The sequence below is a fragment of the Phalacrocorax carbo genome, chromosome 1 (genome assembly GCF_963921805.1).
Source record: "Phalacrocorax carbo chromosome 1, bPhaCar2.1, whole genome shotgun sequence".
In the NCBI taxonomy this organism is placed as follows: domain Eukaryota; kingdom Metazoa; phylum Chordata; class Aves; order Suliformes; family Phalacrocoracidae; genus Phalacrocorax; species Phalacrocorax carbo.
The window spans coordinates 16,970,898-16,988,096 of NC_087513.1; the positions used below are offsets into that span (position 1 = coordinate 16,970,898).

Consider the following 17,199-nt stretch of genomic DNA (forward strand, 5'->3'; position numbering starts at 1 on the left):
TCTATAACTGTTACATTTTGTCATGTACAAGAGAAAAGGTTTGTAGTTCCTGGAGCAACAAAGGAATTTGGGGGCTCTTTTTAGATAACTGTGTTTTAGAAACAAACCCAAATACAGTTCAGATATGCAAGCATGCTGTTCACATTCCCTTTTGGTTCAGTATACTTATACCGCACTCCTTTTTTTTTCTCTGCAGCCTTTTCCCAAGATTTGACTCCACAACAGTCACACATTTCATTCGGCCTGAATTCCTCTTAAGTCATGGTGTCTAGCCTTTGCTCCTGAGCGATTGTAGGCTCTCACAGGCAGCTAGCCAATACCAAGCATTGTGCATAAGGACTTAAGCAGAATTTAGGCCAGATGAATCTAGGCCACAGGCTACATGCTTTTTATGACAAGTCCCATTGTAATGCTGGATTTCCTCCTTTCTTTTGGTCTTGATACTTCAGGAATTCCTGCAGAGTGGTTTTGTATGTGGATAAAAGTACACATGCTTACATACGTATATGTGTCTACATTGTTAGAAAAGAAAAATCTTAATATTCAGCTTCCACAAAGGCCCTTTGAACACATGTGACTTGTTTCCTTTTGAATCATCCAATATAGGTTTATGTAACTAAGGGATGTCTGTTTTGTGCATTTACTGTTGTTAGTAAGACCACTGTGAAAATATGAAAACTATTAGAATATTTTTAACAGATAATAATAGTGCCTTATACATAGTGTATCTAATAATTCAGAATTTTAAAGTTGAAATAGAATTTTTTACATCTTGTACAAATACTGTCAAATTGTGTTTCTGATTATACATAGATATCCTTTAAACGCATGCTAAAGTCACAGTCAAACACTGTGAAGTTAGGAAATAAGAATTAATATTTCATAATACTTATGTAGCTTACTATTTTTTATCATATTTTGACTAGAATTTCTCCACCATATCCAAGTGCTTCAAAAACATGTATGAATTTTGCAGAATTTGCTTGAGATCCTTGTGAAGGAGAATTTTCTGTGGAAACATAGTCAGATGAATGCCAAGTCCTTCACAAGTATTCATGTGGTTGGAGTGACTGGATGACCTTTTTTCACAAAAGTATGTCTTGGCCAAATTTGTTAGCATTTTTCTGAACTCATCAAAAAACACGTGCCTAGTGTGATGTGCTTGACTCCCACTTGCATATCAGGTGCCTTTGTAGGAGTCTGAAGGCAACAGAGCCTCAGTGTGATGAGAAGGCTGCAATAATTTTTTTTAACAGCAAAATACTTTCATTTTCCATAATCTCATGTTGGACACCACAGAACTTTTTAAAGTAAAAATTATTTTAGGAAACAAAGAATGCTTGTGCTGATACACAGCACAGAAATTTTTGCCCTGTTGTTATAGCTTGGCAAAGTTGAACAAAGCAGTTGAACAAAGAGCCTCTTAATGGAAAATGTAAAACTAACCTTACCTGAAGAAAATGCTACCAGATCCTTTGGTAATAAACTCAAGTTTCCCTTAGTTCCATTTTTCTTTGTTCAGATTAGTCTAAGTTATAAAATAAGCAGTCTTCTAATACAAAGAGAAATGTCTTTTCTTTGCATCTTGTCTGAAAAGGTAATTTTTGACATTTGCCCAGGAGCGTGCTGTTTGGGTCCTGTTAGACAGGCCCAGAGAAGTTAGAGTTGGTTTCCTTTTTTTTACTGTTTCCAGAAGAATTTATTTCAAAGTCTTTGTGTTACAGAGTATCCAAGTGTCCAACTGAGATTATCTATTTAGATTTGCCAGCAATCCAAATAGTAAGTGTAGCTACTGGAGTGCAATGTTATATGGGTTTCTGCAAATACTTACAAGACATGTTTACAGTGTCTGTGGCTTCAAAAAGAGATGGAAGCAAGCCATTAAATGTTTTCTCCTTTGCCCTCGTTGCTGGAGGAGACTGAATTGGGCTCTGAGTTTCAGAGCTGGTAGTGAAAGTAGATTCCATTTTCTAATTAAATCCTCAAGAGCAGAAAAACTGGTCTGCCTGTGGCTAAGGCTGTCCTTGAACTTTACTGGCTAATATTGACCACCTCTTTAAAACAAAATACAGTAAATGCAGGTAGGATGTGAATAAACATGTCTTTATAGTGCATTATGTATTTATGATGCATATTGTGCATTATATTTATGATCAAACTTAGGATTCATTGCACACTCCTGGCTACTGCTGACAATGTCTTTCTGACTAGCTAAGATTTATTATGCAGATTTTCCACTAGGGGAACCTGGAGCACATAAAAGAGTTGTTTGAAACTCACCAGTTTATACTTCTCAGCCTTGCACAGAGACTGTCACATATCATTGCTTAATGGAAGGTTTCACAAACTCTAATTATTTTTTTTTTCTTACTAGGGAAAGTTATTGATGTTGATCATGGAATTATTTGTGAAAATGTTCCTATTATTACTCCGAATGGCGATGTGGTGGTTTCCAGGCTAAACTTCAAAGTAAGATGATATGCAAGAATCTTCTGATTGTTGCCATCACATTAACATAAACAGCACAGAATTCATGTACCTTTTGTTAAGTACTTGGAGGAGCATATGGATAAAAGGGGAAGTCCAGAAAGGTAGGCATAGTAGCTCAACAGAGGCAGACATATGTAGTTTATCCCGCTCAAAGAAAGAGAAGAGAGGATTTCTGGTGCTGTTGCCAGGTGAAAAATAAACCTGAGATGTTCAAAGGTGTGTATGGGAGTCTGCATCCATCTTAATGTCAATGAAATTGGGATGCTTTACTCACATAAGCTCCTTTAAAAGTCTGATCTCACAGCAACAGTGAAAAAATTAAGTCTGTAGTTTTGCTTGATCACCACAAAGAGCAGTACTAATAGTTGACAGCATAGTTCACAACCCCAAACTGTGGAGTGTTTACTCATTAAAAACTCACATTGTTTCTAAAACACTATTCCAGATACCACTCAGTACCTGCTCACAGTGTTAATGGATGACCTTTACTGAATTACTCCCATATATATCCTGATCTTATGTTCCAGTGCAGATGTTATTTTAAAAAACAGTTTAAGCTATCAGAACACTAACATGAATAATTCCAGCAGGTCCTTTAATTTAGCTAAAGCGGAGTGTTCTTACCACCTCTATTGGTATAGGAATTAGCAACTAGGAGGACAGAGTCCTAGCTATGGCAAAACTTTCAACAACTTCAGTGTAGGAATTTCAGATTTGTAAAATTACAACTTTATGGTCAAGGAGACAGTTATATTTATTCACTTGGCTCAAGAGACCAAAACAACAGAAAATATAACATAGTCAATATATTTATGTAAAGCATAGACAGTGACATTGTGATTATGCATAAGTATACACTCATATATACACAGGGTAATACTCAAATGAATAAAACCAAGTGCATCACACCCAAAATAAAACTGGTAATTAAGTAGGAAAGGGCAATGTGAGTAAGTTTTCCAAACCATTTGATTGGGCTCCCATAGCTTAAATTAATATCACTGATGAGCATAGCACCACTCTGTACACCGTTAACACCTTTGGACCTAATCTCCATTAGAAAAATTGATTCTCACTGTGGTGTATTGACATTGTGATATAATCAGTGTAGTTTATAGAAATATTCAGACAATATAGAAATTATTTTAATTATTTCAGCCCGCATATTATGTCTAATGCCACTGTTTCCAGAATAGTTGCATAAATATGTGCAGGTAATCAATGAAATGGGTTGATAATTTGATATAAATGCTCATGTAGCTCCCTATAGGAGTCTTAGACTGTCTTGTGCTGTATGTACTGCATAGTAACATCTTTGCATTTTCATTGCTATTGTAGGTCCAGGAGGGGATGAATCTTCTAATCACTGGACCGAATGGCTGTGGAAAAAGTTCTCTTTTCAGAATTTTAAGTGGTCTGTGGCCTGTGTATGAAGGAGTTCTCTACAAACCCCCTCCGCAGCACATGTTTTATATTCCACAAAGGTATGTTTTGTTCAAGGTGATACTTTTTTTTTCTGGTCACATGAATTTTGACCCTGCTTCTCATTTTCAATCTGTGACATGTACAGCCAAGTTAAAAGGTGGTAAGTACAACCTCAGCTGTGTGGAGAGCGCTAAAAAAACCCCAGATCCCTTCTTGTTGGTGATGCAAATCTTCAGTCATTGGGAAGGGCTCACATACCCTCATGATGGAGCCTATGCTCCCCTGATGGCTGAAGTCCCGAATGATTGGGATCATGGGAACAGACTAGAATCTGAAAGAAATTTGAAATAGATCTAACAGATCTTAATTCTGATTTCACTTTAAAACCAAAGATCAAAACAAGTGAGAGTGTTTTGGTTCTAAATGTTGAATTGTTGAAAATAATTTTCAGAACTTCAACTTTTACACTACAAAACTAGAATCCAATCCAATATTAACTGCAAATTACCTTTTTTATAGTATGTGCCCGTTTCACGAAGGGAAACGTGGCTTTTTTGTGCTTTGTTTGTATTCTGATTTGCTGTTGGATTCTCAGAACATAATTTAATGCAATTGATTCTAGAATATCTCCTTAGAGACTTTTAACTAGGTTGTTTTGCAAAAGCAAAATGAAACACTGAAAATCTTTGATTGCTTTCTGTACTTCATTTCTTCCCATGGTCAAAAGAATTACTTTTGGTCCAGTTTGTAGTCTTGTTTAAAAAGTACAAGCTATTAAGCTAAATGGAAAATATTAACTGATGAGTAGGTTTCCTTGCTGTAGGTGAAGGTAACAAAGAACATTTACCTATAATTTTTTCAAATATATGTATAATTTATTGCTAGCCGTTGTCATTTTTCTGAGCAACTTGAGGGTTTTATTCAGGAATTTGGAGCAAAATGCTTTATTAAATGTTTTTCAAAGCAATATTTCAGAATTCCCATTGCACGGGACATTCTTAAAATCAGTTTTATTCTTAGGCAGAACAAAAGCTATTCTGAATTTTTTTCTTGCAGAAAATCTTGAGTTTCAGCCACTTCTGTCCTCTCTGTGATCCTAGTCCCTCCTCAGATCAACATCTGAGGCTGGCTTGCCTACAGCCCTTCCCCTTTACTTACGTCCCCTTTATTCTGTGAAAGCAAACAGACTCACATTGCACTCAGGCAGATTTGCCAAGGTGCCAGTTGCGGGGACTGAATCACATCTGCTGGAGTTTCATTTCCAGAAACATGGTCCTTTGTTAGCTGTTTCCCCTAACTTTTCAGTGCTGAGCAAGTTTGTCCAGCAGACCTCTTCTTCGAAACATTTCAAAACTTTTGGTCAGAAACGGAGATTCAGCCAGCATCTTTGCGGCCCCCTGTGACCGACACCGTGTAGGGGTTGACATATCATCTTTGCAGTGTACCCTGAAGGTATCACTCAGATGCAGTCCATCCTAATAGCATTTGCCAGGAGAAATGGTTCTGCCGTGATGTCTTCAGGGCATCTAAGTGACATTGCCAAGGCTTGACTCTGTGGAGGGTTTTTTAGGCAGTACAGAGGATTTCCCTTCTCAAGGGAAAGAACAGTGTCTGGGTAAATGGGGCAACAGTGAGTGACAGAGAGGGCTCTTCTGCGAAATTGCTACATCTTGGCTTGCATTTTTTTTTCTGCCTATATTCTATTACTGAGCATTTTAATAGTTCATTTATTTATGGCCTAAATAAATTACACATTCCGTTGGGTTTTTTGTCTGTCCCTGGCTCTAGAATACATTTAGAATTTCTGTAGTGGTTTGAAAATTGTTCTAAAATCCTGAATTTAAAGCAGCTTATTTTGGAAGGTCCTGCTGGTGCAACCATTTTGCTTATTAACCCTGTGCAAATTGCTGTTTAGTCAGGATTACCTTCTGTTCATTTACTTTTTTTAGACATAATTCTAAAACTTCAGGCTGGAAAAGGTAGTGCCCTGCCTATATTTCATCATGTATTATTTCAGCATAACTTTAGGGCAGATATGTATTCTGGACTGAGAGGATCTGGGAGGTGGTAGGATGGATTCACCTTAGTTCAACCTACCTCACTCTTGTTTGGTGGGTAGGTGAAAACTGTGGTGTAGCAGAAGGCTCTTGAATTGGTGAGTGTCTGTCAGAGCAGTGAATTAGAATGACATCGTGGGGTTTAAGTGTATACATTATGCCTCTGGTCTAAGCACGTGGGAGATGGCTCTCCATGAGTGGACACAATTACCAGTGAGCCTGGTAAGAGCTTACTCCTGTGTGCCTGTGGCTGAATTTAATTCTGCATGAGCCCTCTTTGAGTCAAATGTAGGAACCTCGTCTGCACATGGTGAATAGTGGAGAATACAGAGACTGCTAAGGAACAAAATACTGCACAGTAAATAGAAGCTCATTGAAAAGATTTTTTCATTTCTGTTTGTAGTGTTCCAGTGCAGTATTCCAGAAACGTGTGGGAAATCATGTGTCTTTGCAAAGTTCAAAAGCTACACACTAAAGTATGATTTATTAAAAGGTGAATTATTTCATTTTATACTCCAAATTTCATCAGCACTGCAAACACTGGGGTTAGCTTTACTTAGCAGTATGTAGGCTTTAAAACAGAGCCTCAAGAGTCCCTATCTTTTTATCTTTTTAGATTGCTTAGCATCGTTATACTGCTTTTTTTAGATTTTACCTCTGTGAACCTCTGTGAGGTTTTTTTTCCTCCCCTCATATAGGGCCAGGCCTTGCAGAATCTGTCCTTAATCAGTCATAGTTCTGGTGGATGCTGAAGGGACAAACTGCTCTTTTGGGGGTCAGGTAAAGAGAAGCCCAGGGATTTCTGTGACTGTGGCTCTACCGCTCTCTGTGACAGACCTGTAAAAGAGGAGGCTGGACAGGAGAGAGGGAGGCTTTAAGCAGTCCAGTGTCATAATGGTACCAAAAGCAGCTTGTTTTCAGGGATGGATCAATGCTAGGAACTGGTCACAGCTCAACAAGTTGTCACATCTCATTGGAGCCTCAGTAACTGGCAGGGTGTGTGCTCTTACCCCTCCTTCTACTTCTCTGTCCCTCTTTTGCAAAGTAAAATAAATAATTTGTGTTAACCACATCTTTGCATTCCTGTTTTAATAAACTGGTCAAGAAGGTAGCATGAATGAAATAATAAATGCTTTTGGGTGCTCTAGTTGGTAAGGAATCATTATTAAAATCAGAATTCAGAAACATAATTTTAAATAACGAATAACAAAAATATCTAGTGGGTAGCATGAGTGCCGATGCTAAAGATATGACCACAAGACGTTTATGTAGGACTTAGGGAATTAAAGGAGGAGTCAATCCTTTCATAGTGTATGAGCAGTGTATCTGAAGGTAGCCTGGTTTCTCCAGACTTTGCCCTGTTCCTACTCTGTTGGTCTTAAAAATGGGAGGAGACTCCATCTCTATGCAATTAGTGAGCTCTAGCATACGATTCCTCCTAACATTTATTCCAGCTCTTCTTGCTCTCCAACTAAGTGTCTCAGCTTTTTCAGTTGTAAAGAACACAGATTCTGCACATGTTGGCTTTCATTTCCTTAGTTCTCCCTCATTTGATATAAATGCCAGCAGAATTGCGTACCTCCATACTTGCAGGTTACCCTGACACCACCACAGGAATATTCCTCAGTGTCTCAGTAGCGTAAAGCTGCAGTAAAGCTATAATCATCACTGGATTATTGATATAAGTTATTAATAATTTTCTGCCAGCTGTGTCTTGTCTTATTTGCATGGATGAATGTCTCATGCAGTCTCTGCTGGTTGCATAACCTTCTATCACGACTCTTCCTAGCACAGCACATATCTAAAACATCCATCAGCATTTTCTCTGTCTTTCTTGAGGACTGATTCACTGATTCACATTCGTAGAGCTCAGAGTAATTCTTGATCCACTGTACTTCTTTCTCCTAGTCCATTGTTAGTTTTTTATCTCCAGCCTGCTTCTACTGTAATTTGGGTATTTTTGTGATAGAGGCATGTTTCTCCTGTAGAATGCATAGTTTCTCTGTAATTCTGTGTGCAAATCTAGTAGAATACCAACCCTGACCACTTTCTCAGCAGTCACAGCGACAGTCCAATTCTGTATTCTCTCTCTCTTTCTATTGCTCGTTCAGGTAGATCTCTAATTCCAACACCAGGCTTGTCAGATGCTAAAATGGAGGCATCCAAAGACACACTAGTACCAAATGTTGTTTGTTCTTCATCATTTAAGATTTATATACCTATGTCTCGCTGTCTTCTTACTAATGGTAGGACAGTAGGGAACATAACAAGTTTATGGCCTTCCTAAGCTGTTTGTTTTTTCATACACTGTTACTGTTAGCTGCATACGTTAAACTGTACTCTGACTGCACATGCCAACGCCACACTAGCAACTGTCATTGCCCTTCAGCATTTTGCTGATGATACACCACCACCTTGACTTGTTCCTTCAGTACTTTGCCATCAGTTCATGTCATGCTGTATAGATATCTGCTCCCTTACACACTGCATCTGTCTGTCATACTTATTGTTATCAAGTTCATGGTGCTCCTTTTAAATATGTTCGTTTCCAAAGTTCACCACTTATCCGACAGATGAGAAAAAGGTCTGTGACAGATAGCGTTAACACAAAGAATAACATAACACACTTCAGTTATGAATAATATTTTGATATAGGTTTGCTTTAACAAATTGGCTGCTACTTGTGTCGTCTTTTTTCTTTTTTTTGAAAGGAGTTAATTCAAGAGAGCTTAACTCAGTATTCTGCTGTTCATTAAAAAGTATGGCTTTGCGTCTGAGGGGGCTGTTAGGCTATCCCCTCAGCCAGGGCATAGCTTTTCCCATTTGATCTTACTGGGACTTGTATAGAAATGCTTGCACTTCTCCTTCCTGCTTGAAGTCCTGTCTTACCTAGAACAGAAAGTTCTTGTCTTGCAGCCCTGTAGGTTAGCGGAAGCTTTGCTTGTGAGGGTCAGTGAGAGACCTTGCTGTTTCCACTGATGGTTCACTCACAGCTGTAAAGTTTGAAGGTTTTTAATTAGGTCTGAGTGCTGACTGATCACAAGTAATGACAGTACCTCTTGCTAGCACATCGTGAATGAGATTCACCTAATAGTCAGAGGTGGAAAATGGCTTTATGGATTAGCTGCTACTCCCTCTCAAGCCATGCAAGGTGCCTTCCTTAACTGGCCAGACACAAGAGGCATCTAATTAAAGCACAGCTTACAAGTCTTCTCTGTTACTAGGCAGAGTCACAGAAATCCCAGGCTGAAGGCTTTTGTCAGGTTGCTGCATTGGGGTTTAGTTTAGATTTGAATTATATTTACATAAATCCACCACTGGTCTTAAAGGCTGCAGCTGAACTGATGTTTGTGAAGGACTTCAGCATGCTGTAGGGCTTTGGTCCCTCAGTCCCTTCAGACTGGGGGCCTGCCTGGAGCAAGCTGTGGCTATGGGAGATACCAAGAGGACTAAACGTGGGTGAGGAATTGAGTTGTGTTGTTACATACTCAACTTTTACTCCATATGGACACTAGTGCAGTCTCCTAGTGGGCAGTTGTCTGAAGCACAGAAGCCAGTACCACACTTAATACAAATGAAGACCCTTGTTGACAAGTTTTAGTCGCCAGGGAAGTCCAAGCTTGATTTGATACAGAGTTTTCAGTACCATCTCTTATCTACCAGCGGTCTTTTCAGTTGAAGCAGGTTCTATTATTACCGCCTTCGGTATAGATGGACGGAGAGACTTTGTTCTCCAGACTCATGGAGGTGGCTCACTTAAAGCACAATGTGGTCACTTAACTTCCTGCAAGCCAAGTCCCTTTAATTTGTGGTCCATAAAAGAACTTGAACATTCAGAGGATTAAGATCCATTCAGCAACTTATTGCATTCCTGCCAAGTCACAGATACACGGAGGTATAATATTAAAGTGTCGTCAGCTGTATGGCTGATTAAATACCATGGCACGTAGGCAACTAAAAGGTGAAATCCATTCTTGTAATCAAAGCAGCATCCCTCCTATTGTGAATATTGCTTCAGTACTAAGCACATAAATCTTGTTTTGGCGCCTGCACAAATGTGGGTGTCTCTAATATGCAGAACTTCCTCCATTTACGTTCTTTTGAGATGTTTTCCTCAGTGTTGTAGAATAACTATGTTTTTGTCTGCAAGTATGCCCAGTTGCAGGAATATTTCTACTAGGATCTCTGGCAATCGGCCGTTCCATGTTTCATAATGTATTTCAGACACCATGTCCTTGCCAGCATGAGCTTGTAATGCTTCCGCCCTCCACTTGCTTCTTTTGATGGGATTGTGAATATCAAAAGTCCTCATTCAGCACTGATAATTACGTGTCGCCTGTACCACCCTTCCAGGCATCCATGTATGCGCCAGACTGTTATGGAACTTCACTTAAAAGCTGGGAAAACTAGGCTTTGAAATTTTAAGTACATTGTCAGGTCACACTTGGCAAACACTTTATAAATATGAAGTCACTAAAGAGATTATAAGAACTGAGTATGTGGCTGGTATCATAGGATCCATCCAGCAAAGCAACTGACAACCGATGTAATCTGTGCTAGGTTCATTTTGCTCAGACAGAGCTCAATTGCTTTTAAAATTTAGTTTTGATAGCAGTGCCAGGGGAACAAATTCACCTAGAGGTTAACTGAGATTGCTGTGTAACTTAGCAGTTGTATGGACAACTTGCATGTTAGGGAGTAGTCTGGTGGTTGCATTTACATGACCTAGTTTCTGCAGAGAAGTGCCATTACTGTGTCCAGCTTGAGCAGTTACCTCCAGCTTAATGCCCTACATTGCAACTGTGCAACAAAGGATCTTTGACAGATAAACAGAACGGTAAATATTTACTATTTCAATAATACTTTACCTAGGAATGTCAAAAAGCATGCTTTAAATGCCATATGCATTTCACATTATGAGAAGCAACTTGGCTACATAACACTGGGAAAAATAAACTACAAAACCTGCCTCACATAAAAGCCTTGAAAGGATGCTGGCTTTGGTGAGGGGAGGACAACTGAAAACTCTAATAACAATTGTATCATCTTCCCTGGAAAGAAGTCCTTTCTCCTTCTTACCACAGTTTTCAATCAGAAACTCTTATTACAGTGCCCTATGCTTTTAAATATCCACATAGTAGACATAGCCAACACCTCCCTCTTGAGAAGGTGGTAGTCCTTCCCATGCAGTATAGGCTCTGCCTTTTGCCTGCCCCTGTGTCCTGGGCTCCAGAACTGTGTCCCAGCTCCAAGGTGAACTTCAGCCCTCTTCCCAGCCTCTCCGCAGTCTGCTCACTCAGACACATTTCTTAGAGTCTAGTCCCTTGTTTGCCTGCCTGCAGGCTGAGGATCTCATCGTCTGTCCCTCCTCCAACTCACTGTAGTTTCCAAGCTAAATCTAAGTTTTATTCAGCACGGTGCGGTGCACCAATGAAAGTGTTCATTGTCAATCTCAGTAAGAAAGGTTTTTGATCTCAGTAATGCATTAATTGAAATTCCTTTTACTAGAGATAAGGAATAAGTTGCTAGCATTGATAATCACAAAATCACAGAATGGCTGAGGTTGGAAGGGACCTCTGGAGGTCAACTAGCCCTGTGCTCAAGCGGGACCACCTAAAGCTGTTTGCCCAGGACCATGTCAGATGCCTTTTGAATATCTCCCAGGATTGAGACTCCACAACCTCTCGGGGCAACTTGTTCTAGTGTTTGATCACCCTCACAGTGAAAAATTGTTTCCTGATGCTCAGATGGCATCTCCTGTATTTCAGTTTGTGCCCACGGCCTCTGGTCCTGTCACTGGGCATCACTGAGAAGAGCCCAGCTCCATCCTTTTTGCACCCTCCCTTCTGGTGTTTATATACATCGATGAGATCCCCCTGAGCCTTCTCTTCTCCAGGCTGAACAGTCCCAGATCTCTCAGCATTTCCTCACAGGAGAGATGCTCCAGTCCCTTCATCATCTTTGTGGAACTTACGTCCCATCAGATGCTAGGAACCCAGTGTTGTGCAGCATTAGATGGACCTCTGGTCACAGTATGGCATGCTGCATTTGGTCCCATCTGTGCTAAGGCCTGTTGACATTATGGTCTTTAGCTCTCTGATAGGATTATCTTAAAAGTAAACAATTCCATTTATCATTTTTACTGTAAAGCAAAAGGATGTTAGCATGAGAACATGCTGCTTCACTTCAAGATAAAGACAAGGACACATGGGTGGCGTAACTGCCAATGCCATGTGGGAGCTGCCTGCAGGCTTCTCTGTTATGATTAGCTGACAAAGTTTATCCTGCAGCCAAGTGCTAAGTGAAGCACAGCACAGGCCTGAAGGCCAACTTATGTGTGCAGCACAGCCCAACATGGTGCAGAAAAGTACAGCACAGGCCTTTGCCCATTCAGGTCAACTGTCATGTGGATTGCTAACTCCTCAATGCACAATAGTCTCCCAGTTCAGGCCACTGCAGCTGTTCATCCTGTGTCCTAGGACAAGCATTTAAGGCACATGAGACCTGCTGGAGGTACCAGCTCAATCGAGGACTCCACTGACTGCAAAGAGCCAGGGGTGACTAACTCAGAGTTGGATGAGTAACTTTTAGGTGAGCTGAGTCTCTTCTACAAATAATGCTGAGTAGTCCCCAGAACACTGGATTTTCAGTTCTTTGTTTTTGAGTCATTAATTATGTCATGGTCTGGTGGGAGCATGTAGCAGGTGGATTTCTTTCTGCAATTCAGCATGTGTGTGTTAGCCGAGCTTAGATGGGAGCATGCCTTTCCCAGGAGGAAAGGCTTTTCCAGACTTGTTTATCTGCCTAGTATGTTGCATTAATTATAACCCTATCAGTTTTAGTTTCTGCTAGAGATTACTACAGCTCCCTTGTGGCCACTTCAGGTACCTATAACACTTACAAAATGGCTATATTAACATTCCATGTATCTATATACATGGTGCATCTCTATTTGCGCTGTCATGTTCTGTCATCTGTAATGCAAAGTGTTTCACAGAGGATTGGAGAGGGAAGTCAGTGCAGTGTGTGACTTCCCACTTTTTGGAAGGGTATCTCACTGGCGACCCACTATTGCTCTTGTATTACTTGAAAATTCATATCCTAGTGCATGCAAAAAATGTTGCCATGGACAACTAAGCATTGTAGAAACCCGGAGCAAAAGCAGCCTCTGCTCTAGAGGCTTCACTGTCTACACTTCCTCTTCTCTGTAAAGTGTCAGCTCTCATCTGCAAAACCATTAATAATTTGGGACCTTTCTAAAAGAGGGATAGTGCCTTCTCATTGTGTTACATTGCTGTGATAAAAATCAGAAAAACCTCTTAGGCTGGGGTATGCCTGGTGGGATTGGCAGGTTAGACTCTTGTCCAGAACACCTCATTTTTCTTTCTTCAATTTATTTGTCTTCATGATCATCCGTCCAAATAATCCTTTTATCATCAGAACTGCCAGAGGTATGAAAAGACTGGGCCTGCAAAAATTGGATGTTTAAGAAAAGGAGAGTATTCTTCCTTCATTTGCCTGGCTGGTTGATTTGATTCGTTGCAGGAGGTGTAATTATTTCAGATTGCATTAGCAGCTTGTATTTTGCAGAATTTGTCTGGGTTTTGTTTTGAATTATACATGTGTTCTTTCTGTTGTCTCTGCCTATCACAAGATACAAATAGACTGAACTAGATAATTTTGTGAATTGTTCACCGTAAACTTTTATGCCATCCGACTAGTTCTTGTAATATTGTAAGTAGTATTGGTAATGGTGAATAAGTAGATCATGGGATGAGATGATACCTGAGCATGAATAGTGCTTTAAATTAAAAGCTTATTTTACCTTTCTGGTTATTATTTCCTCCCAAATTATTTTCATGCAGAGATGTGCATAACTTCTTTGCAAAGAAAGCCACAGAGTGATTAGTGGGATTTTTTCAGCCTTTGATGTCAGATTCTCATTATATGCATTGAGAATTCAGTCTTCCATACTGTGTATTTTGTTTCCTGTTAACTATGTTAATGGATATAAGCTGATTGCATTCCACTCTGGCAACTGCTCTAGCTGAAATATTTAGAGGATGTTTGTGGCTAGTTTTGTGTGAGTGGAGAGGAGAATTCAGTATAAGGTATTTTAAAGAAAGATCAATTATTTATATCTTTAGAAGGGTTGCTGAAACTTTAGCTGGCCCTAAAATCCCTTGGACTAGATACAATGCAATAAACTGAGACTATTGCTTTTTTAACATTTTGCTAAATATTATATTATTTATTGTTTTTAAACTCTTTGGTGATACCACCTTTTGTGTGAGAGTAGTGGATACAACACTACTTAAAAGGAGCTTGATTCACATTCATTCAAGACGTTTTATTCTCTCAAAGTTGTAGTGGTGGTGCCATCATTAGTTTTCTGCTGTTTATTTTATTAATGTCATCAGCGAACTATTAGGAATCCAGATCACGTTGCTTAGTGGAGGTTGGCATTCTTGAGCATCACTGTTGATCAAGCTTTGCTGCTGTTGAAAACTGTGGAGTTTTTACTACTGAGCTAAATTAGGACCGTGGCAAGAAAGACCCAGAATTCTCCTGAGTTGATTCCAGCTGAGGTATTACAGCACCAGCAAGGTGATGGAAATTTCTAGATATAGGTGGATTCCCTAGATAGTCAGGTAGAGATTTAGGGCTTTGGAAATTTATCTAAAAAACTTGTGTGGTAGGTAAAGGGAGCCACCTAGAGTTAATCCATAGGTATCTCTAAATATAAAGGTTTATCCGAACTCCTGCCTCTTACTGAAGTTTAGGTGCCAAACTGAGAGCTAAATGTTAAGCCCCTTTATCTACAACAAGTCCTGTCCTGACAGCAGGCACCTAAATAAGATTAGAACCCCCTTTAAAATGTTTTCACATTGCTGCTGAAGGATTAGGATAGTTACTGCATTTTATATTAAAGAACATTGGGAAAAAAAGGAACAACATAAATAATGTATGGCACAAAGATTGGTACTAAAGCCTCCCTCATTCCAGTTGAGGACTTTGGCTGGTACAGTGTATAATTAGACTCTTTCCAACAACTCTCTCTTCAGACACATGATTCCTGCCTCTTACCAGCAGTTTCCTTGCTTCGGTGGGAAGATTAGAATGTGCCCTCCCTTTGACTCCTCTTTAGCCTGGACACTAACCTAGGAAAATGGGAAGTGGATACCATGCAAGCTGAGAAGAACTTAGCCTGAACCCAGTTCTTGGGAGAGATTTGCTAACCATTAGCTTGTCATACAACCCTCCTCTTGCCTCTCTAGTAGCTGCAGTGTTTTGTGCTGGACTTAAAGCTGTCACTTGCCTATTCCATGCTGTACTGGACCTTCTGTGGAATTAGTGTTGTGGCACAGCTGAAGGTGTGAGCTGTGCCCTTGGGTTTCTGGACTGGAGATTCTTCAGTGCAAGCACTGACTCCTTAAGGTCTTCCCAGTTTCCTAGAAAGATATCTCCATGACTGGAGCTTGGACTCCAGTATTATCATCTTGAATAGAGGTGCCTAAATTTGGAATACGTTTTATTTTAGATGTCAAAGCAAGCACTCTGAATTGCACCCTGTGCCAATGCCCTTTGAAAATCCAAGATGCAATTTATCTGAAAAGGAGAATCCCAGGTATAGCATTCCCCTTTCTCTCTCCTACTTGGGTATATTGAGAGGCATCTTGTCAGCCAGAGAAAGACACTTAAAAGATGGGTCAGTCAAGAGTTTGTGGTTGCATTACACATAACTTTCCCACATAACTTTGCATATCTGTGTGAATAATCATGCAATAATAACTGCAAACACACTTATATAGCAAATGGTGAGTCAGGTCCTGATTGCTCAACTAGGGGCATGCAGATGATTTTCAGAATCACAAGCCACATGTTTTTAGACTTTACCTTCTATGGAGGAAGTGTTAATCACAGCCTGTGCCAAGGAAGGCTAGGTGAACTTCAAACTGTACCTGGAAGCAGTTCCTTGGGCACTTACATTGGATTAATATCCCTTATCTTCTGATGCCAGCCACCTAATTAAGACATATTTTTGGTCCCTGTGTTATTCCAGGGTGCTTATAACTAAGTCAGACCATTCAGATGGCTTTAAAGACTCTCACAGCGCATATTGATTAGTTGCCGTTATTCTTTAAAATAATATCATGGATGTCAGAACAGGTTATCAGTTCTGTCAGCACAGCTTATTTCACATGGAAGACGAAAACACCTTTAAATTCATTCAGGAAGTATTTGTAAACATTTCAAGTGGATATGGCTTGTTCTGATTTTGGAATGGAAATTTCTTGACATCTAAGCAAGTCATCTTAACTTGCTACCCAAAAGAGTGAAGCCCTCTGCTCTTCAAGACACTGGAGAATTACTAGATGTTAGTGCTGCCTGGTTACAGTGTACAGTGTTAATCTACAGTCCCTCTGAATTGGCATTATACATCTCTCTCTGTGCCTGACAACTACGGCGTGTAAGTCCCCTGTTTGGAAAGACAAGTGACGGGTATGTACTCCAATATGTTTTGTAGCACCTGCCCCCTCCTCCCTCCCCAAAGCTAACCGCATTGAAGAGACTGTATCGTTGGCAACACTTGCCCTTCCTCTCCATATGATTTCTCTAATATTTTGCCAACACTGTACACAATGTCATTTGTCAACAGGGCACTGGGGAATTGTCCATACTGCAGGCTTCAGATTGCAGTAAGTCTTGAGGTCATCTTTCTTTAAAGCCTGCACTGTAAGGCGGAAGCCGTAAGCCTTAGGGATGATGGCTTGTAACTAGCATAATGAACTTACAACTCTGCAAAGTGAAATGCTAAGCGCACCAAACAGAAATTGGTGATGCAATAAAACTGTCAAACTGACTGAAGAAAGATCAGTTTATGAGAAGTGAAAGTGTCTCTTCTAATAAATGCCTTGAAATTCTGGAAAACCAGGCAAGAATCAGTAAGTTTTCTTAGCTTTATGGAGGTTTGATACCACAGCCTTAAAGAAGGATTACTGATCTTAAATCCTGTCTAAAACCAGTGTAGGGATCTTTTTTTTCAGGAGGCAGAGAAAGAAAAAAAAATTGCAGAGTTATTACTGTCAAAGATATGACCTCTGCATGGCAGAGGAACTGCCTTTGGAGTCTGTACGAGTGCTTTCTTTGGGACTGGAACCCAGACACACTGGCTGAAAGGAAAAACTCCATCAGAAATAAATTAAGTCCAGTTAGACTCGAGTAT

The 17,199-nt window shown here is 39.9% G+C and overlaps 1 protein-coding gene across 5 annotated transcripts in view; it reads left to right on the plus strand.

Moving 5' to 3' along the window:
* The window catches only part of ABCD2 (ATP binding cassette subfamily D member 2), a 46,708-nt gene that overhangs the window by 11,053 nt on the left and 18,456 nt on the right, over positions 1-17,199 (plus strand). For 4 of the 5 annotated variants that reach the window (XM_009504190.2, XM_064445269.1, XM_064445285.1 and 1 more), the window contains exons 5-6: positions 2,375-2,469; positions 3,829-3,974. In XM_009504190.2, the coding sequence (XP_009502485.2) occupies positions 2,375-2,469; positions 3,829-3,974 (241 nt within the window). Of the gene's footprint in view, positions 1-2,374; positions 2,470-3,828; positions 3,975-16,307; positions 16,580-17,199 lie in introns of those variants that run through there. The other variant, XM_064445291.1, reaches the window with a different exon arrangement.